General features: G+C 34.9%; 1 protein-coding gene across 5 annotated transcripts in view; it reads right to left on the bottom strand.

Moving 5' to 3' along the window:
- The window catches only part of Lrp1b (LDL receptor related protein 1B), a 1,866,674-nt gene that overhangs the window by 1,499,647 nt on the left and 342,772 nt on the right, over window positions 1-24,255 (bottom strand). For all 5 annotated transcript variants that reach the window (XM_070023764.1, XM_070023773.1, XM_070023793.1 and 2 more), the window contains exon 2: window positions 6,107-6,229. In XM_070023764.1, the coding sequence (XP_069879865.1) occupies window positions 6,107-6,229 (123 nt within the window). The remainder of the gene's footprint in view (window positions 1-6,106; window positions 6,230-24,255) is intronic.

Genomic DNA, 24,255 nt, shown 5'->3' with positions numbered 1-24,255 from the left:
TCTAACCTAATGACTTATAGCCATTTCCATTTTTCATAATACTTCTGTTCCTATTACCCAGGAGTCTTGTTATTTTTACCACATTGTTCAATTAAAGCTGATCACTCCCAAAACCAGCATTAAACAACCCTACTGGGATAGCCTTCCAGGATTTTCAGATGACACTATACTTTTAAAATTAGGTGGCCTAAGGGGTCTTCATAGAAATTGAACCTTTCCTTACCTCATTTTGTCAAGGTAAAAGTACTATTTCAAAAATAAATTACAAGCTCTTTTCACAAATAACAGCTTGTTTAGAGAGTTACAAAAGATTATCAACTCAATTTCCTCTTTAAAAACATAGATGACACATACATTTTAGGACTGCAGCAGTTATCAATATTTTTTCATGAATGTGCTTTTTATCCATTCTTTTAAAATGTAAACAATTATTCAACATAATATTTTTAAGAAAATAACCAGAAAAATGTCACCGGCTCTATAATATCTGTATACCAAATTTGTTCTATATTTGTATGTGTGTATATAAAGTATATGTAATATATCTAGTTATTAAAACTGCCTACAATACAAATCAAATTAGTATGGGTGGAAGATTATGTACATCCATATATAATGGCACAGACTTTTAAGAAGGGGAAGCTGGATACTCTATCAAATGAACATTGGTTCACCAGAGTCCTGCATGTCTTGAAATTAGATTGGTTATGAGTTACACAAGTTATCTCACTTTTTAAGAGAAACTCATCAAAGCATTTCACTATGAAGCAAAACTATAATTTACAGGAGTTCAGAAAGGTTGTTAGTGGCCAAGAATAAAGTTATACATGGAAGAATTGAGGAATGAAGTCAAGCAGAGGGGATTCAAAAGCCCTTTCTATACTTTGTCCACTCCACCTGCCATGTAGTGGATGGACAGGAGGGAGAGTAAAGAAATAAAATGTATGCATCCAGGTGACTTAGCTATTCTATTTGTGTCCTCTTTGTTCTTTTTTTTAATTCCAAATATGATTTTATTTTTTGTACATTTTTTGTTGTAAAAAGACTGTACAGAAGAGTTACCGTTACATGAGCGAGGTAATGAGTACATTTCCTATTGAACATTGTTGCCTCCTCCTTTGTTTTTCCCCTACCATCACTTCCCTCCCATTTCCACAAGACTTTTAAAGTTTGTTTTGGAAAGCAGCAGACTCTTTTGAGAATATTTATTGTCCCACCTCCCATAATGTCAGTTCTTGAGGTGTTTGCAAAACTTTGTTAGAATTAAATAACATCAAAATAATTATTTTCCTGACAGGTGTACCATATAATCATTACCCTTTCTATTTTTTTCCTTCTGTCTTTTATTCTTGCAATAGAATTATTGGCTGGAAAGGTAGAATGGCTATTCTGTGGTGATGTAAGTCTCACAATTCCATACTAGAAGGTAGAGGAGGCAAATGGGGGCAATTCTATTTTCAAGAGAATTGTCCACTTTTGTATCTTTCTTCTTTTTTTGGGGGGGGGCAGTCCTGGGCTTGACCCCAAGGCCTGGGCATGGTCCCTGAGATTCTTTTTCTCCAGCACCCTACCACTTGAGCCATGGAACCACTTCTGGCTTTTTCTGTTTATGTGGTACTGAGGAATAAAACCCATGGTTTGATGCGTGCTAGGAAAGCACTCTACCACTAAGCCACATTCCCAGCCCACTTTTGTATGTTTCTACACAAAATAATCCCCTCTTTAATTAAGCTTTCATTTTTGTTACATGTATGCCAGGGCAATTCAAACAAAAAAATCATGTACGCACAAATGTTTGGGCAGAAAATATTTTGAAGAGTAAGCCTTATTACCTCAGGTCTGACAACATGAGTAGTAAGGGCCAGCAGTGTTCTGTGTGGTGTTAAGTCATCCTGTGCTTGGGTTGTACTTGGGCAGAGATATCAGCATGTTTCAACTATGGCACTTTAAGAAGGATTTGGCAAACTACAAGATGCTAGCTACATCTCACCTGTTGCATGTTCCTGTACAGACTTCATGGTACAAACTAATTTTCCACTTGAATTTTAAGGGCTTTCGTAAACAAGTTAAAGAAACAATAGGAAAAAGAAGAATATATGATAGCAGTCCTATGAATTGATGGAACCTACCTAATCATTTCCTATTTGTTCTCTTACAGGAAAAAAAATTGCTCATACATGAAAAGGACAGGACAAAGTAAGGTTAACATACAAATTACTACAACATTCCATGTTGCAAATATTATCTTCCTACATAATCATTTTTTTTTCTTTGTTGGACAATTCTGTCAAACATGATCTCTAATTGAAGAACTCTAAATTAGAAGGTAAAGGAGGCTGAAATAAGGCAATAGGGAAGAAAACCAAGTGATGTAGCTAATACTTTCATGATTTTAAAAGTAGACTCCAGGGTTAACTATAATAGCATCAAATGCTCATTAAACATTGTACATCAGATGGAGCTGATTGTTAGAAAGTCTCATCTTAGCACTCCACAGAAAATTCCTAGGAATATTTGCAATTTAAATACTTCAGAATAAATGTGCTTTTCAAGGAAATTTCAGTGTCACAGATGTAACAAAGCTTCCATTTCACAAATACACATTTCATTCTAGTTGCACACAACATTAACCAACAACTGTGGTTTGAAAGCAATGAGAAAAAAGATGAGAATTTTCCTGATTTTTCTCTTAGCCATAAGATGGTGTCAATTGTAACCTAGATACTAACAAAAAGTGTTTTCAATGATGTGAATAAACAGATTTTGGAGTTTCTGAGTTAAAAAATGATTGTTCATTCCCAATAGTAAATATAAAAAAATTACTATTTTCCAGTCTCAGATATTAGGTAACTCATCTGAAATTGACTTATTAATAAACTAAGAAACACATTTTTTTCTATATCCCTGAAATCAAATTCCTGCTTTTTGGACATTTGAAGTTAAATAAACACAAAAATGGAAGAAAACATAAGCTCATTAAACTTCCAGTTGTCATAATATCTAAACTAATCTCCAAGATTAGTTTTTGCCTTTTTTTCTTCCAAAGCTTTTCAGCTATCAGTGTTCAGCAGGTTAATCCCTTCCTATTCTTCAATAATATCCATTGTTTACCTGTTGAATTTCATTACTTGTGATCTTTTATATTGTCATATTAAATTATATGCTAGATTGATATTTTATCTCATCTTAAATTCTAAGTATACTTAAGAAAAATAAAGGGGCTGGGAAGGTGGCTCAGTGGTAGAGCATTTGCTTTGCATGCATGAGGCCCTGGGTTCAATTCCTCAGCACCACATAAGCAAAAAGAAAAAAGCCAGAAGTGGTGCTGTGGCTCAAGTGGTAGAGTGCTAGTCTTGAGCTGAAGAGCTGAGGGATAGCACCCGGGCCCAGAGTTCAGGCCCCACAACTGGACCCCCCCCCAAAAAAAAGAAAGAAAGAAAAATAAATATATTGCATTATTTGTTTCATCTAATATTTTGTACATATAGCACACATAAGTTTTCAAAGATGATTAAATATGTTGTTCATATTCAGAGAAAAATACTGTCTGGAAAAATAAAAATCAGTTTTAATGTTTCTATTCTTAGTCCTTGTTTTTACATTGAATACATGTATTTATATAATTATAAGATTACATAACTATGTTATCTATATCAGTAAATTACAAAACATTGTGGTTAAAGGAAATGGAAACTGTGAACCTGTGAATTGAAAGAGTTGTGTAGAAAATGCTTGATTTTTTTCATAAGGCTTTAGCTCTCTGATAGCCTATACATCAATTAGTACTGACTCAGTATCTGGAACAGATGAATTAAATATAGATTAAATTATGATGGATAGAAAAATACACATAATAACAAGTATTTTTCAAGTTTTCTTTGATTCCTGAATTAACTACATAGGTTCTTCTGAATCTTCTAGATCAAAAACCTGTCCAGTCTGATATTGCTACTCTTTAGCAAAAGAAACCCATTTTTCTCTTTGCTTCATCAGTGAAGAGAACTCTTGCTTAGATGCATCATGCAGCCATTCCTCAAAAATTCTGTGAGAGATCATAGTTAAATGCCTCCAACCTTGCCTTCCTGCACATGGAGTCCATCAATGTACCTTACAGAGTTTGTGAGAGGATCAAGGCAGGAGGCAAAACATTACTATCATCACTAATGAGCAGTCCTTGTGTTTTACTATGATAATTGTTTTCCTTTTAGCTAATGAGAAGATACGTCTTAATAGTACTCTATTTGGGAAGGAAGATTAAAATGGTTAAGACAGTGGCTCATGTCTGTACTCCCAATGACATGGGAGACAGAAGCTAGGAAGGTAGTGGTTCCAGAGCAGCCCAGCCAAAAGGTCAGCTATAACCATTTCAGTGACAAAAACCAATTGTGATACTCACAATTGATTCCAGATCTAAAGCATGCTTGTCTGGGACTAATGTTAGAAAACAACTGTATGATCCAATGTGAAAAATAACCAAGAGCAAAAGGAGATTGAAGTGATAGGACTTGCATGGTGAAGAGTGAGAACCTGATTTTAAATGCCAATACTATTTTAAAAAGTTATTAAGTGAAACTTAGTTGTGTCACTTACACCATTAATTCAAATGCAAATAATATTGTCTTTTCACTTATGTTATCTTCTAAACCCATTATACTTAGATTCTCTCCCTTTATACACACACTTGTAAAAACAATTCATATTCTACACAATCCACATATTTAGGTTATGAAAACATATATGTTTACAGAATCATGTAACCAACATAATAATTTAATTTAAGGCAAATTTCATCATCTTTCCAACAGATTTCATACAATATCAACAGTCAGTCTCATTCTCTTCTGTCTATTTAGTATTTATATATTTGTGTGTATTGTATCCTTTAAATAAATAGACATAAAATATCTAGTTAATTTAAACATTCTTCCACTTAACACTCACTTCAAGCTTATCTATGTTTTGGCACTTCATGTTCCTGCCAAATAATAATAATTTGCATAGATTCAGAAAATACAATTATCAAGTACATTTTCCTATTTATTTTTTATAAACCATTTGTATACCAAAAAATGGCTATGTGTTATAAAAAAAAACCTAGTGAAGACATTTAAAATTAAATAGGAAACTGGTAGAATTTGGAAATGTAAGTAACTAGAATTTCTTGGAGGAAATGATGTATTCAAAGTAAAAAGAAGTAATGAATGCAAATATTCAAGTTCATCTAAATTGAACAACTTGTTTTAATCTAAAATTAAAAAAAATAGTAATAAACAGAACCTCTTTCTTGATTTTCCTCAAAATATGTATTTGTCCTGTCTGCAATGTTATAAATAAGAGGATGGAATGCAATGTTCGTGCTGGTATCTGGACAATATAAAGTAATATGTATGACGGAGTTTTTGTTTTCACTTTTACATCACAGAAATGTGAAACTGTTTGTAGTTAAAGTTGTTTTGCTTGCATGTGTGGTTATTGACCAAAGCTAGATGGTCTAGTAATCTCAATGACAAAATCTTAGAGGTTGTTCATACTGAAAATATCAATTAAGCATTAGAGAGAATGGGAATGTTATATGTTTATAAGAATGGTGGTTATGACTACAACTGGGATCTACATACACTAAGTGCTTGTGAGTGTTATAACAGCAGAGATCATCTATTGATGAACGAATAAGATTTTTTCTTTCTGGTTTTAAGAAAAAACAAATATAATCTATTCTTTTTGTAGTGACCTGGGATATTAACAGAGATAAGGTGGCAATTTGATATTCTTAATATTCTTTCTCTGTGTTCTTTGGTGTCAAGATACATTAGATAAGTTACTAGAGGAACACTCGTTGCTATATTTTACAAGCTGATTTTTTTCCTAGACTAGTCTGCCCTTTCTTATTAATTCAGTCATATAAAATAATTAACCTGGCATTTTTCTTTTATAAGTTAGCTCTCTTTTGCACACGCAATTACAAAGAAAACAGAAAAATGTTTTCAATTTTTTTGTATTTTTTTTAAAGGAGAATCAACTAGAATAGCAGTCATCCGTGAAAGCAACTGACATTTAGTTTCACAGGGAAGATAAATCCAAATGGCACAAGAACCTTTCTACTCACAGGTATCTAAAGACTCGTCTGAATCATCAGGGCAGTCAGGGTCTCCATCACACAGCCAGCTCTGGGAGACACAAGTCACGTGATCGTGGCAAAGAAATTCACCAGGATCACACAATTGCTGATCTGAAAATGAAAATGTTTTGAAATAAAATATGAATGATCTGACCATGAACCAAAGAGCACTACAAAGATGAAATGTGAGAAAGCAATAATAAAAGTACATGAATATGATCCACATTTCCCATTCAGCTGCAAATCTATACCAATTAATTATTAATGTTACCAGCTTAGTTCAAGCATGCCATTTTGTTAATCTTGACTTTAAGTAGATTGCACAATCTGTTTTGAAAAAGTTAAGAATTTGCATTCATGACTGATTATTTCAGCATATCAAATATGACAAGTAGATATTCTAGATACTGAACTTTGTCGAATGTGTTGAATCAAAACAGGAACTAAGCATAGATTTAATTGTTTTTTTTTTCCATTGCTTTGAGATAAACAAAAATAAGTAGTGATCTAAGTATTGCAATTAAACCTTGTCACTTGAGTATCTGTCCCCATCCTGATACTGGGGCTTCATAGATACATGACTGGCAAACTTCTACCATACAATTCTCTTCCATATTTAACCATGACTTAAAGGGGGACATGTCTGCTTCTGAATAGCAGAAGTGATTGCAAATGTCCTTAAAACTTTTTTTCTTCCAATTTTAGTTGAGTAAAACATGTTTACACAACAATAATTTTCCTTCCTTTTTTTCTCTTTTTATTTTTATTTTCTTTCTCTCTCCCTCTTCCTCTCTTTCTTCCTCTCTCCCTCTCCTTCTCCCCTCTCCCATTCTCTCTCTCCCTTTCTCTCTCTCTGTCTCTGTCTCTCTCTCTGTCTCTCTGTCTCCGTCTCTCTCTGTCTCTCTCTCTCTCTAGCTCTCTCTCTCTCTGTTCTGGGCTTAAATTCAGGGCCTGGGAACTGTCTTTGAGCCTTGAGCCTTGCACTCTATTTCACTTGATCCACAGTGCCACTTCCAGCTTTTTCTGAGTAGTTTATTAGAGAAGAGAATCTTATGGACTTTCAGACCCAAATTGGATTCAAACCACAAACCTCAACTCTCAGCTTCCTAAGTACCTAGGATTACAGAAACCAGCCACCAGCACCCAACTAGAAGAATCTTCGGTAGATCTGTAGAGTTTTCTTCCTACTAAGCTCTGACTTTTTTCTACAAACTCCAGTCCCTTTGGTCTCTAGAATCCCAGTTCCATTTCAAGTCAGGGAGAATATTAGGCTCCATCTAGAATCTCCCTCTTTACAGTGTAGCCCATAAATCCCTGTAGGCAATAAGGAAGAGGAATCAAAAGTCTTGCCTCAGGATAACTTAAATATCAAACCATCTGATCAAAATACAAACTTCCAAAACTAGTACTGGTGGTTCATGCCTATAATCCTAGGCGCTCAGGAGACTGAGATCTGAGGATAGTGTTTGAAATCTGCCGGAGCAAGAAAGTCTATGAGATTTTATCTCTAATAAACTACTCAGAAAAAGCTGGAAGCAGCACTGTGGCTCTGGTGGTAGAACACTAGCTTTAAGCAAAAAGGTATCAGGGACAGAGCACAGGCCTAGAGTTCAAGCCCCAGGATTGGGGGGGGGGGAATACAAACTTCCTAAAATGCCTATGTCCTAGTCCCTAGAATTTATTAATATGTTCAATAATTTTCCTTCTTATGCTACACAATATTTGGGTTTAGAAACTCTTCCTGAAACCCTAACTCATTCAAGATCTTGATATTTCACAATACATTACCATACTGATGAGTCCACTGAAGAAAATTAAAATTTTTTCTATTTTTAAAATGTATGAAATGGAAATATTAGATGCCCTCTAAATGTGACTGTTAGCATGACTGAATCACTTGATATGACTTGTTATTCAAACTTATTTCCTTTTCTATCTATCTATCTATCATATATATACATACATGTACATATATATATATATATGTTACAAGGCTAATTTATGATAAAATATGTTACCATTAATTAATCCTAAGAACCGAAGTGAAAAAGGCATTACTAATGACAAACATAGGTGCACTGAGTTCTGAAAAGATCGACTAACATGAGATGCTGAATGAAAACTGTACTGGAGAAAGCATCTGGTGTCAAAGAGGATATGAAAGTGGAACATTTGCCCCAAGAACCAATATGGGTGGAATAAGATCCTTAGCATTTACTCTGAGAAAAGATTGTAAAGATAAGTGATATATCAACTAGAAGAGAAAATAGCAGTCTTATCAGATTGTTTTCTCAAATAATTTACAAGTATGATTAGTTTTTGAAAGATGAGGAAGTTAATATTAGAAAAGATAGTAAAAGTGCAGAATAATTGCTGTATTAAAGGAATCAACAATAGATTTGTGAAATGATTATAATTTTAGTAGCAGTAAAATTATAGCTAATGTTGAAAGTATGTATTTGGCAATTGACTGGTCATTTGATTATTTCAACTATCCAAATGTTTACCTAGTTTGAGCCATAAACAATAGTCTAATAATTTTCATTGAGATGCATACCAATATGGACAAATAAGTAAATTCATCATGTTTTTAAAATATTGGATTCTCTTCCTCCCACCAAAAAGTGAGGTAGATTTAGGGCAATTTACCTGATTATGTAGTATCAGTTTGATAAATAAACTCCAGTCTTTACAAAGAGTTTGCATTATGGAGAAGAGCTAATATTATCATTCAAGGAAATAATATTCAAGAAGATTTTGGTATAACCCAGCTATTTGTTTTTCAACAGATACTCCATTTCAGGGATAACTTTTATACAATATTGAATGCAGTTTTTAAATGAGACATTTTTCTGTCTTTTGAGGTGATTATTTAAAAATTCAACCACTGCATTTAAGTCCTTGAATCATAAAAATGAAATGTTGAATGTACCTTTGTTTCCCATTTATCTGAATTAGTGCTTCAAACCACAATTCAGAGGCAATCATACTAATCTTACTTTCAATGTCTTTTTATTGGATGAAACATAGAGGTTTAGACAGTAATTAAAACAGGAAGCTTATGGGAATGTTAAAACTGTTTCACTTATATCATAAGTAAGAACATCTAAGTTAGTGCCATGTATATTATTTTATAGTAATTGATTCCTGCAATCAACTCAAACAAAAGTTAATATGGCTCTATCCTATAGAACTTACTGAACTTGGAAATATTCTGGCATAAAAAGAAATTAGTAGTGGGGTGCTGGTGGCTCATACCTGTAATCCTAGCTACTGAGGAGGCTAAGATCTGAGGATCATGGTTCAAAGCCAGCCCAGGCAGAAAAGTCTGTGAGACTCTTATCTCCAATAAACCACCAGAAACCAGAAGTGGTGCTGTGACTCAAGCGGTAGAGTGCTCACCTTGAGCTGAAGAGCTCAGGGACAGCACCCAGGCCCAGAGTTCAAGCCCCACGACCAACCAAAAAATAAAAAATAAGAGATTAATATAACAATCTTTCTGTATTTATGTGAAAACTTCCAATTCTCTATTTTAATTGTACCTTACAATAAATATTTTCAATATGTGATATCATTCTATTTGAAATACTGTACATGAAGTATCATAGACTGGTTAATTCATTAAAATATATTGCAAATATCTGCTAAGTTTGATACTTTTAAAAAACAGTAACTAAGTCCAATTCCTATTATACCTTGAAAGCTATCTCTTGAACTTCTAAGTCCTACTTTGATGTTTGCTCCTAAGATTTCATGTTAGTTCCCTTGAAGTCTCAGTTATTATATTCTGGAAAATGATATAATTCAGTGTCCTGCTGCATGTAGCAGGACACTACAGAACAATTCAAAGGAATTTACAAGTGATGAATTGAAGTAGCACATTATGAATTAGGTTGAGAGGAATACAGATGTATTCAACAGCTAAGTTCCTAAACACTACCATAAAAATGATTAAAATAGCATTATAAATAGTTAAGTTCAAGTGAACAAGTGAAATACTAGAGATATACAGTGACATTTAATAATTTAGATAATATCAACAGATTTATTATCCCTATGAACCTATACATAGAAAATAAGAGTTCTAAATAGGGAGAAATAAAGGAATGATAAAAATTCCAGAAGACTTAAGCCACACGCTGGTGGCTCACGCCTATATTCCTAGCTACTCAGGAGGCTGAGATCTGAGGATCGCTGTTCATAGCCAGCCCAGACAAGAATAAACCATTCAGAAAACTGGAAGTGGTGTTGTGTCTCAGGTGGTAGAGCGGTAGCCTTGAGCTCAGGGACAGCACCCAGGCCCAGAGTTCAAGCCCCACAACCGACCAAAAAAAAAAAAGAAAAATCCAGAACTTTTAATTTCAGATATTTTAATTTCCTGACTGTGCAAATATACAATGTATATATGAATCAAACAACTTTATTATATCATTTAAGTATGTACAATTACATGTTGATAAAAACATTTCTGGAAAAGAACATTTTAATGAAAAAAACAAACTGTCTAAAAATAACTCTACATTATTTGGGGGAAAGAAGGGAGAACAAACAAAAAGCCAATGAAATATTTCTACTCTTATTTATTTTTTCAAAATGATGGATGTGTAGATAACCACTAAAATAAAATCAAGTGCTCCCATAGTTAAAATAAAATACTCTGAATAGTAAAGATTATACTATATACAATTAAAATAGTCATATAAAATAAACATCAAACTTAAGGGAAATTCAATGATATCCTCTAGGGGCTCATAAAAACCTTACTTAAATTAGATTTAACAATAATTGGTATTCATTGGTAACTTAGCCAAATATATTATTGATAGTTCTTTTAAGAAGATATTTCCATTAGGAATATCTTAATTAGAAATGTAAGTTAAAAGTTAACTCACCATTTTGAGCTTTACTTGGATTTTGAGCAGTTTGTGGGAATGAGTGGAAAAAGGCAGAGAAAAAATGGTTAAATTTTGATGTCTCAATGTATCAAGAAAATTAATTTTACTTTACAAAGTGGATGATTGATTTAAAATATAAACATTATTCTATGGGTGCCAGGGGCACAAGTCTGTATCCTAGTTACTCAAGATCTGACAATCTGCTTAACCAGCAAGGGCATGAAAGTCCCTGAGACCCTTATCTACATTTATCTACCACACTCACAGAAGTGGAGCTGGCACTAGCCTTGAGTACAAAAACTCAGTGATAGTCCCAAGGTTCTGAGTTCATCTATCAAGACTCGCACAAACAAACAAACAATAAATACATAAACAAATAGTAACATATAGTAACATAGTGCAGGATTTCATTCATCTTTGTAAAATTCATCCCAAAAAATCTACTCAGGCTTGAATTGGAAGCAATTAAATGTTGACAAGTATTTTAATAGTAAAAAATAATTTTTGATCAGTAGTTCTCACTATCATACTGTGGGATACATATTTATGCATCTTGTATGGAATTTCATCAGAATGTCACTCAACCTTAAAATTACAACAGATAAATAAAAAATGATAGCATTTGAAACCGAATAAAATTGAGTAAGTGTCCTATGGTAGTCTGAAAATGACATTTCAGAGCATTTCCATTTGATTTCTGACAGTAAAAAAAAAAAAAAAAAGACAGTAAACATCCTCCTCCCACCATCCAAGCACAATGAAAATACTACATGTAAATATCAAAGGAGCAAAAACCAAAGCAAGCAATCAGCTAATTTGCCATTGATTTAAAAGACTTCTTTCCTCAGGGTTTTTTTTTTTTTTCAATTTCAACATTAAAGTTAAATGCTTTGTCTTTTCATTGATGTGAGATATCAATCAGAATACATTCTTAGAATATTACTGAGTTCTATGAAAAACAATATGAAAGCTATTGTAACACCTCTGAGGCAGAAGTACATGAAGCAGGAGGAAGTGCATGTGTGTGTATGTTTCCCTTCTTATAAGTGGAAAAAATAAGGAAGTAGATAGTTTTATAAAAATGTAATCCATAATATATCTTTATGCTTCATTGTTTATTACAAAATCTCAGCCATCCTTACAGCTGACAAGCCATTAGATTATTTTTGAGCTGCCATTGATACTTACATAAACATCATATAGAACATCAAGACTAAAGTGAAATTTAAAACAAGTACATTATCCCAGAAAGAAGCTTTGCTCATTTACCACTTCTACATAATCAAAAACTAAAAAAATCTCTGTAAATATTTCAAATCCAATTTGACATTTAATTTTCAAGGAGAAAGTCAGGGTTTGTTATGTTCCTTGCTCACTTAAGCCCTGGTATGCTTTGTGTGACTTTTAGGCAAGCAGATTGGAACATCATAAAGCATTTGACATTGACCCGTTTGGAACTGAATCTTTACCAAGGATAATATATGCACACACACACACACACACACACACACACACACACACACACACACACAAACACACACACAAACACACACCCCACACCCCAGAGTAAAAATTCTGTTCAATTTTAGCAAGAGAAGAAAGTTACAGTCAATAGTTTCAATATGATTGACTTGAGCTTTTATCATCAAATCAATACTTTGCAGTTTCTGTACTTTGTTAAAAGTTTGAAAAAAGTAAACTAGTTTTCATTTATACCTGCCCTTTCTCCACAGCCAATAAAACAAATCAGTAGAGTTATTTCATATTTGACATTACAAAGGGTAAAATTTTTGACATGTCTTCTTTGTAAATGGAAAATAAATAATCAAAATTATCGACATTTCCTTGTAAATTATTTCATAAATCCTGTCTGATCCTCATTCAATCTCCCAAGGGTTACCAAATTAATCTTTTTAAACTTTTTCTCATGTACACATTTATTGGTTGAGCTTTGGTTCCTTCAGGGGTGATGCAATATTTCATATCTAATATGTTGTGCTTTTATTTGGATTTTAAAATGTACCATTGAGTTATAATTGTGTATATCCTCTTTTGATAGTTTCTGAATGTATTCCTTTACTAAATACTCATTGAGTATAAGCCAACATAACAATAAGAATATACTGCTGAAGACATCAAGTCTCTTCCCTAAAGTTCTTAATGGTTTAGTCAGAAAAAAACGTAAATGTTTAAGAAAAAAATACAGAGATTTATTTTAATATAATGCAGGTACTAATACAGGTGTGCCTCTGCCAGTGTGCTTTTGGAAGAGTACTGAAGTGAAACGAGTACAGTGTAGAGATGGAGTCAAGAGTTGAGTTGGGGAGAAGAAATACAATATATATATATATATATCATATATGCATATATGTATATATGTATATGAATATGTATATATGTGTATGTATGTATACATATATGTATATTCCAGTTTGATTCATTTCACAACTGCCCACTTCTTACTATGAAAGCAAGCAAGCAGTGTTCTTGCTTTCCCAATTCTTTTCACAAAACAAGGACTTAAAAAGAGGCACTCTGCAAACAGCTCGAGATTGTGAGCACTTGAAATCTGAGACAGCTATAGACATAGCCTTGAGAGTAATAACATGATGAGAGTGTGAGTATTAATGAAACAATAATGTCAGAATAGAAACAGGCTTAATATTTTGCACTTGGCTATTTTGTTTCTTCCTGAATTCTGTCTCCACCCTACCTTATTAATATCTAGGTATTTTCTTAAGTTATGAAATATGCATCATCATATTTAACCCCAGTGATTTGAGTGACTATGTTTCCAAGCAGAATTAGTGATATGGGCACTAACAAAGCATCTCCAAAAGTTCAATTTGAACCTTTTTGATGGAAAGAATATGACACTGTCACACTGACTAGTGGAAGATGATATTCTAAATTAAAGAAGATCACAAATGTAGGGAGCACCAAATGTTTGCATAGCTGAAGTTTAACTTATTTATCAAAGATGGGACAGAAATGAAGTAAATTATTGTCAGAATATTGCTCTGAGATAGTCTTTTTTGTGTTTGGATTTTCCCCCCAATCTGGGGATGACATTCCCCTTATAACTGAGCTGTACCTCTAATCACTAGTCAATATAATAGTATCAATTCTGCCACTGGTTAGTTAAGTTTCTTGGTCTATATTAAGTTGAATTGATTTGGGGAAAGGGGTAGGGGGGTGAAATAATACTATCAATAGTAATAAGAATGTTGAATGTTCATTTTGTAACACTGTAAACAATTTATATATCATATTTAATGCTAACAACTGTACAATTTGCATCTCACAAATCAAACAAAACTGTTAAGAAGGGTCTGGAAAAGATGGCAGAGGAGAAACAGGAGGCTAAACAAGCTCTGGCATAGAAAACAGTTTTAGTGTTCCAGTGAACAGTCCTAGGCTAGCAAAACATACCAAGTGTGTCACCATAGTACAGAGTTTGGCCAGAGAGGAAAAATCCAGGCAGCTTGGTCAAGGAGAAAGATATGAGTACTTTCTGGTGTCCATGGTGGTGGCTGTTGCGACCACCTTATCAACAGAAAGAGCTTGAGACAAAGGCACCAGACATGGTGTGTGAATGGATTCTACACACCACCAGCAAGAACTGGCAAGGAGCAGAAATCTTCATCCTGCTGACCGCACACCAGGGATGGCCCAGTAACCAACAGGCTTGTGTGAGTACCCACAAGACATCCTCACCCTTTCTCATGGAGCTGTGGTGGGAAGGTAGCCTCTCCCCCACCACCAGAGAAGAACTCCATCTTTGATACTGACAAAGGCCCAGCTGAATCAGCTAGCTCCAACTCAGGCCTTGGAAGAAAACAATAGGAGCCATTCAGGAGGTCACAGGAAATTGAACTGACCTACCAGGCTCAGCTCCACCCAGGGGAAAGGACACCCTGCCCAGGCAGAGAAGCTCCACCCCTGGAGGAGTGACTTTCTTCACTGGGTAAACATAGCCAGAGGCTGCCCCCCCCCACTCAGCCTAGACAGCAGGAGTGGTAAAACACAAACAATTGAAACAGTAAACATAAACCCTGAGAATCGCTCCAGGATGGGTTCTGTGAGTGTTTCAGGAGCTAGCCCCTTAGGGATAAGCTACTGATTGCTGATAGGCCTCAACCCTACCTAGAACCTAGCCTCATCACAGCAACTCCAAGCTAGAGGAAACAGCCATCTCCCTCTTTTGTGATAGTCAAAGCAGATCTCCCTTTCCACTGAACTAGCCTGGGAGGAGGATTACAGTCCTGGGCAAGAAGGAACATTTTCCTGCTTGCTCAAACAAACTGACTTAAGAAACCAATCAAGCCACAGAAAAATCAAACACCACAAGTAAACCAGAGACTGGTTATGGACTCAGGGAAGATACAAGATCTCCCTCCCAGAATAAATAAATAAATAACTCATTTTTCTATTTAAAAAATGCTTCCTATTTTTCTTTCATAATTTTTATTTTAGGAATGTATGTATTTTTATTTTGCATGAAAATTGCTGTTCCACTCATCCCCAGATATATACCCTTTGTGGATTATTAGCTCTCATCCTTCATTCTGTACATATTTAATTCAGAAATTGATCACTCAATTCACAACCTCTAAGGCTTAATTTCTTTAATAGTATTGTTTCTTTATACCTACATAATCTTTAAATATTCCATTTTTAATTTTTAACTTTTTCTTTTTTTCCTTTTTATCTCGGTCCTCTCATCTTATTATTTTCTTCTATCAGTATTATTTCTTTATACTTACATAATTTTTAAGTGTTTCATTTTTTTAATTCATATTTTTGTTTTTTCATTTTTTTTCTTGTTTCTTTATATCTCTCCTTGCATTCTGTTCTATCCATTTCCTCTCTGAGATTATGACTTGGTTAAATTCACTCTTTGCTTTTATCTCTCCACATCCCTCTAATCCCTTCCCCCCCCCCCACAATTCTCCCTAAACCTATTAATTCTGGTCTGCTGAATCTGTCTTTGATGTTCTTAGCCCTTTAATCCAGAATTGGTTGATGTTGAATAGATTGCATCTGTTGAACTAGATTGAATCTGCAGCCATATTTATGGTACAACTACAGGACTCTGGTTGATAATACCTTAAAATAGTGTTCTAGCATGAAATTGGTGATAGTGTCATACCAAATGGGCAGAACAAGCCAGAGAAACACAAGAAAAATGACAAGTCAGGTATTTCAACTCACACTCATGATAATCAGGTGACAGAACAGTTACTGAATAATACAGAAGAGAGTTCCTCAAAAGCTCTACAAAAAACTACTGGTAAACATGGTGAATGAAAAGATTGAAAACCTGCAAAGGACTCAGTGTGAGCATGATGGGGAGCAAGAAGAAGCAAAGGTTACTACAGGAATTTCATGAGCTTGAGGAAATTACACAAAGATTGACACAGGAATTGTGTGATCAGACTGAGAACACTCAAAGAGAAAGACAGGAATTGCATGAGCATGAGCTAATCAAAGAGTAATACAGGAATTGAGTGAGTGGGATGAGAATAGACAAAGATCAATAGGGGCATTCATGGAATCCATAAACAGACAGCTGAAGGATTCCAGGGAGACCACAAAGGGAATGCTGAATGGAGCCCATCAGAAGGAAAGGGAGTTGAATGAAACCATAACCAATCAACTAAGGGATTTGATAATAAACATTAAACACCAAATTAAGGAAGTAAAGAAGTTCATACAAGATCTAAAACAAAGCTACAACAAAGACTTTGAAGCCATCAAAGACGACCAATTAGAAGGAAAGGAAATTAAAAAAAAAAAGAGTAGGTTAGACAGTAGGTTAGAAGATCAAATCTCGGGGATTAAAGACAGCCTAGATATTATAGAGAAAGAGCATACAACTATCCGAGAAAAATCCAAGAAATATGATAGATTCATTAAACATTTAGAAGACATCATTAAAAGGCCTAATCTGAGGATAATGGGTGTAGAGGACCATCTAGAGTCAGAAGTTAATGGTCTAGGAAATTTATTTAGAAGTATCCTAGCAGAGAACTTTCCAAACATGCAAAAAGGTAGGACTATTCAGATACAAGAAGCTTTTAGAAACCAAATAAACCAGACCAGAACAGGACATCCCACAGTCACATTATAACCCATACAGAATCAATTCAGACCAAGGAAAGGATCATTAAAGCTGTCAAGGAAACAAGATCAATCACATATAAAGTGAAAACAATTAGAATACCCTCAGCAGAGACAATTAAAGCAAGAAGAGTATGGAATGATGTATGCCATGCCATAAAGACAAACAACTATCAACCAAAAATACTGTACCCAGCTAAACTCTCCTTCATAACAGAAGGCCAAATAAAAACCTTCCATAGCAAAGAAAAACTGAACCAATAAATCTAAACCAAGCCATCCCTAAAAGATACTTAAAGAAGTCCTACACATAGAAAACCAACAAGACCACAATAAAGGCCAAAAACTGCACCCAAACTGAGACTCCAAGAACCATAGGAAGAACCCAGTTGTCATGGCCCCCAAGAAGGTGGATAACATGGCAGGAACTACCCAATACCTCTCAGTCCTAACTCTCAACATTAATGGACTTAACTCTCCAAATAAGCAACATAGACTGTCTAGTTGGATTAAAAAACAAGATCCTTCTATCTGCTGCCTTCAAGAGTCACACCTTGCCCAGAAAAAAAAGATACATTTTGAAAGTGAAAGGTTGGAATGAAATCGAACATGTAAATGGCCCTCACAAACAGGCAGGAGTTGCAATCCTAATATCAGACAAAATAGACATCAATTTAAAAATTAACAACATTGACAGGCCCTTAGCAAATATTATAAGAAAAAGAAGAGAACATACCCAAACAAACTCCTAGAATGAAAACATCACCACGGTGGAGGGAGGGGGGAACAAGATTCAGAACACTATAAGAGAATACTTTTCAAACCTTTATGCTAATAAGTGTGAGAATCTGGAAGAAATGAAGATTTCCTAGCAAATATGGACATGCTGAAACAAAACCAAGATGAGCTAAATCAACTTAACAGGCCCATATCAAGCACTGAAATAGAAACAGCAATAAGAGACCTCCCATCTAAGGAAAGCCCAGGACACCAGGGGAATTTACAGCGATATTCTACAAGGCCTTCAAAGCAGAACTCACACCAGTGTTCCTCCAGCTCTTCAATAAAACTGAAAGAGAAAGTTCACTACCGAACTCTTTCTATGAAGCCATTGTAACCATTATCCCCAAACCAGGCAGGGACTCATAAAAGAAAGAGAACTATAGACCCATTGTTTTGATGAACATGGATGCAAAACTTCTCAACAAAATATTGGTCAATGGACTTCAACAACTCATCAAAAAAAATCATACACTATGATCAAACAGTATTCATTTCAGGGATGCGAAGCCTCAATACAATAAAGGCTGTAAATGACAAACCTACAGGTAGCATTATACTTAATGATGAAAAACTAAAGTCATTTCCTCTAAACTCAGGAATGAGACAAGGATGTCCACTCTCTCCACTTCTCTTCAATTTAGTATTAGAATGCCTAGCTACAGCAATAAGACAAGATGCAAACATAAAGGGGATCCAAATAGAGAAAGATGAACTAAAAGTACCAGGATATAAAATTTACCCTCAAAAATCAATGGCTTTTCTGTATGCCAACAATGAGAAGAGCACGGCTGAAATCAGGAAAGCAACAATATTCGTAATAGCCCCACAAAAAAAATAAAATATCTAGGACTTAACTTAACCAAAGAAGTGAAGGACCTCCATGATGTAAACTTTTAAAACCTGAAAAAGGAAATCAAACAGAACCAAGGAAGTGAGAAAACCTCCCATGCTCCTGGATTGGAAGGATCAACATTGTGAAAATGGCAGTACTTCCCAAGGCTATCTACATATTCAATGTCTTACCTATCAATATTCCAACCTCATTCTTTAATGAAATAGAAAAAGCAAACCAAAATAAAAGACCCCAAATAGCAAAAACAATCCTTAATAGAAAGAATAGTGCTGGAGGAATACAAATACCAAATTTCAAACTCTACTACAAAGCCATAGTAATCAGAACAGCTTGGTACTGGCACAAGAATGGACCTGAGGACCAATAGAATAGAAATGAAAACCCAGAAGTGAAATCACAGTCTTATATCCACCTAGCCTTTGATAAGGTAGCTGCAAAACTAGAATGGCTAGTTGATGTTAGGTGAAATGAACCCTATGATAAGGACTCAAATGTTTTTTTTTCCTTTCTTTCTAATGTTTCTAACATATTAATAAGATATTTCTTTGATGCTTTTTATGTTTTTATGTCTCTCCCCCAGGCATAACCCCTGTTTTCACTGTATTTGATGTAGGTATAAATTGTGGAGGGGAAGGTAGACCCATTGCAACAATGAGATGTATAAGACATTATGTCGAAAAATGAACTTTACAACTTTGGCACAGGCGGGGAGGAAGGAGTAGGGATGGTAAGGGATGGAAAGGGGAAACAAAAGATGAAGCAGCAATGCTTGATAAGAAATCACTCATTACTTTGCCCATGTAATTGTAACCCTCTGTATGGTATTTTCACAATTAAAAAAAAAAAGAATGGAAGAAAGACAGCCTCTTGATTAAATGGTGCTGGCAAAATTGGTTAAATACCTGTAGAAAACTGAAGTTAGATACCCTGAAAACATTACAGGAAGGCATAAGAGAAACCCTTGGTCTCCTTGGCACAGGATGAAATTTTCTCAATAGAGACCCAGAAACACAACAAATCAAAGAAAATTTGGACAAATGGGAATGCATGAAGCTGCCAAACTTCTGCATGGAAAAGGATACAGCTAGTAAGATCAATAGAAAGCCCATGGATTGGGAGAAGATCTTCACTAGCTATACAACAGACAAGGATCTCATATCTAAAATATATCTGGAACTCGAAAAATTAAATCCCCCAGCAACAAATCCTCAAAGAAACAACTGCCCAATAAATAAGTGAGCTAAAGACTTACAGAGAAACTTCTCTGAGGAGGAAAGAAGGATGGCTAATGGACACTCTAGCCGTAAAAGAAAAGCAAATCAAAACAACAGTGAGATACCACCTCACCCCAGTTGGAATGGCTATAATCAAGAAATCTAGTAACAACAGATGCTGGCGGGGATATGGCCAAATGGGAACCATATGCATTGTTGGTGGGAGTTTAAACTTGTTCAACCACTTTGGAAAGCAGTATGAAGGCTCCTCAAAAGACTACACATAGAACTCCCCTATGACACAGCAATCCCACTTTTGGGGATAAACAAGACCATACTAAAGCTACCAGCACAACTATGTTTATTGCAGCATTATTTACTATAGCTAAGATATGGAATCAACCCAGATGCTCCTCAGTAGATGAATAGATCAAGAAAATGTGGAATATATATCTATATCTATATACATATATATTCATTTATTTATAATGGAATTTTATGCCTCCATCAGAAAGAATGGCATCACCCTATTTGTTAGGAAATGGGAAGACTTGGGGAAAAAAAGTATATTAAGTGAAGTAGCCAGGCCCAAAGCAACATAGGTCCTATGGTTTCCCTTATTTGCAATAACTAGTATGTCTCTGGGACAAGCAGAAAAGGTAAAAATCTATGTACATATGACTAGATAAGATGATGTTAAGCGAAATAAACCCCAAGGTAGGGAAACAAGTGTTTTTGTTGTTGTTTGTTGTTGTTTTCTTTCTTGCTATTGTTTCTAAGGTATTTATAATGTGCCATGTGATTTTTTTGGGTTCTTTGTATGTTCCTCCTCCATGGTATAACCTCTTTTTTCACTGTATTTGATGTCTGTGCCTTGTATCTTTTATATACACTTCTCTAATTTGGGGAGGGGAAGGGAAAAAACAAAATGCTTGGATGCAGGTTGACCCATTGTAACAATGAGATGTACAAGACACTATGTTGAAAAACGAACTAATTTAGGCCAGTAGTTTGGGGATTTTAGTTGAGGAGGTAGGAGGGAAGGGAGTGTATGGGAAAAACAAAGGAGGAGTTAAAATGCTTGATAGAAAATGTACTCATTACCTTGCTAAGGTAACTCTAACCCCTTTGTAGAGTATTTTTACAATAAAAACCATATGTAAAAAAACTGTTAAGAAATCTAAATGATTTTAACTGCTAATAAAATGACAAGCTTGGGGCTGGGAAGGTGGCTCAGTGGGAGAGCAGTGGCTTGCATGCCTGAGGCCCTGAGTTCGATTCCTCAGCACCACATAAGCAAAAAAATAAATAAATAAAAAATAAAAAAAACTTAAAATGACAAGCTCACTATACAAATATACATCTGACTGATGAAAATTTTGTTCTCATAATCAAAACAGGAATTTTTATCATCATCAAAAAATGGATTGTCATTTTGAGAATGATGATTCTGCACATTTAACAATATTGTCTTCCAAGCATCAAATGGCACTGGTTCCTTCAGACACTGTAACAGCCCACATATCCCCATACACATGAGCCCACTACCAAGAACCAGATAAACACTATTAGTAATTACTCTACAATACATTTTTAAGACATGACTCCAACTTTCTCCTTACAAAGTAAGCCTAAATATTTTCTGCTTCACAATCAAAACAATATTGAGATACCACCTCACCCCAGCTAGAATGGCTATAATCAAGAACTCTAACAACAACAGATGCTGGAAGGGGTGTGGACACAAGGGAACCTTACTTCATTGTTGGTGGGAGTGTAAACTTGTTCAACCACTTTGGAAAGCAGTATGGAGGTTCCTGAAAAGACTTCACATAGAGCTCCCCTATGACCCAGCAATCTCACTTTTGGGCATTTACCCAAATGTTTACAAACAAGACCACACTAAAGCTACTAGCACAACTATGTTTATTGCAGCATTATTTACCATAGCTAAGATATGGAACCAACCCAGATGCCCCTCAGTAGATGAATGGATCAAGAAAATGTGGTATATATACACAATGGAATTCTATGCCTCATCAGAAAGAATGACATTTCCCCATTTGTTAGGTAATGGAAAGGCTTGGAAAAAATTATATTAAGTGAAGTAAGCCAAGCCCAAAGAAACATAGGTCCCATGGTTTCCCTTATTTGTAATATCTAGTACATGTATGAGTCAAGCAGGAAAGATCAGATAATGTGATGTTAGGAAAATGAACCCTTAGATAAGTATTTAAATGTTTTTTTTCTTTCATGCATTTGTTTCTAACTCATTTATAAGATTATTTCTTTGTAGCTTTGTATCTCCCTCCCCCACAATACAACCCCCTGCTTTCACTATATTTGATGTCGGTATAATTTGTGGAGGAGTTGGGGAAAAACAAGTCGTTTAAGGATACAGGTGGACCTGATGCGACTATGAGAAGTACAAGTTGTCATGTCAAAAACGAACTTTACAACTTTGGTGCGGGAGGGGGGGGCGGGATTGGGTGAGGGGCGGGGGGGGGGGGGGAGGCTGGGAAGGGATGTGAAGGGTAAACAAAGGAGGAGGCTGCAATGCTTGATAAGAAATGTACTCATTATCTTGCCCATGTAATTGTAACCCCTCTGTACAGTATGTTCACAAAAAATAAAAATTTAAATTTAAAAAATTTAAAAAAAAATTCTGCTTCACAACTTTTTCCCAACTGCTTATAAATTCTATTAACTTGAATATCAGCTCCACAAATGATATTGGAAGACAGAAAGTATGCTTAGTATTTATCAATCGTTTTGCGTGTTAAGATAAAGAGGGAGTGGTACTGTGGGTCAATTGGTAGAGCACTAGCCTTGAGCTGAAGATCTCAGGGACAGTTCCCAGGCCTAGTGTAACAATAAACACAAATGACAATAAACAAACAAACAAACAAATGAGTAAGCAAACTAACTAATAAATTCACAAGACAAAGAAAGGCATTTTTTGCTGGGTGCCAGTGGCTCACACCTGTAATCCTAGCTACTCTGGAGTCTGCTGTCTGAGGATCGCAGTTCAAAGCCAGCCCAGCAGGAAAGGTCATGAAACTCTTATCTCCAATAAACCACCAGAAACTGGAAGTGGTGCTGTAGTTCAAGTGGTAGATAGCTAGCCTTAAGCTGAAGAGCTGAGGGACAGCACTCAAGTCCAGAATTCAAGCTCCATGACTGACCATAAAAAAAAAAAAACAGGAAAAAGAAAAATAAAAAACAGACAGACAGGAAAGAAAGAAAGAGAAAGAAAGGAAGGAAGGAAGGAAGGAAGGAAGGAAGGAAGGAGAAGAAAGAAAGAGAAAGAAAGAAAAAAAGAATCGCATTTATGGAGATGGAGAGGTAGAGAGCTAGAACATAAAGAAATGAAGAGGTTGATACATAAAAGGTTTAAAATATGATTGCGTAAAGGCTCTCCTGGCATTCCTCCAAATCAAAAGTGTGGAATAAATGAATGCTCCAACTTTTTTCTTCATCTGTAGGACAAACTATTTGAAATGTATGAAAGTTCTTCTGACAAAATACAATGAGGTATTTGTGTGTGTGTGTGTGTGTGTGTGTACAAGTTACCCTTTTGTAGAAATGTATCTAAATCTCAATGATTAAATGAGAAGAAATATGTTTATCAGTTGATGTGGTAGGAGACAGAGATTCTAAGTAGGCAGATTTGCAATATTTGGATATGGGTGAAATAGGAAAAAAATTTCAATGACTATCCCAACATAAGTCTTCAAGTAATCATCATAATTAAGCTGTACTCTACAAAGTCATATATAAAGAGAATTTAAGTGAAACAACATGACAATGATTTTCTCTTTACCAAAAGAAAAGTTTCAGTGTAATATTTTAGTGTTAATAGAAAATTTTTAAAGTTAGCTGTGGGATAAGGTCTAAGTTAATACAGATCAAGCCTCATTATATTTTCAGGAAGAGAAATAAGTGAACAGACTTACTCACACTGATTCTAGTTTGTGCATCTTACTGAAAAATTATTTATAACACTGTAAGAAAATCCAAATGTGAAAAGTGATATAACAAATTCAAATGTTATTATTTTCTCTGTTTCAAATTTGGAGATACTATAATTGCATAGATTAATTTAAATAAAAGTATAGAGATAGTAATCAAAAAGAAAAATATTCCCTGCCATTTCTAGGTACTATATGCTATTGTATATTTCTATAATACTTAATATAGATTTATATTTGAAAAATTACATAGGCTGTGGCTGATGTGGTAGAGCATTAGCCTTGAGAAAAAAAACTC

Source organism: Dipodomys merriami, unplaced genomic scaffold (genome assembly GCF_024711535.1).
Source record: "Dipodomys merriami isolate MVZ:Mamm:240054 unplaced genomic scaffold, mDipMer1.0.p SCAF_1, whole genome shotgun sequence".
NCBI lineage: Eukaryota > Metazoa > Chordata > Mammalia > Rodentia > Heteromyidae > Dipodomys > Dipodomys merriami.
The sequence above is the reverse complement of the archived record's forward strand: the minus strand, read 5'-3'. Positions and strand labels throughout refer to the sequence as shown.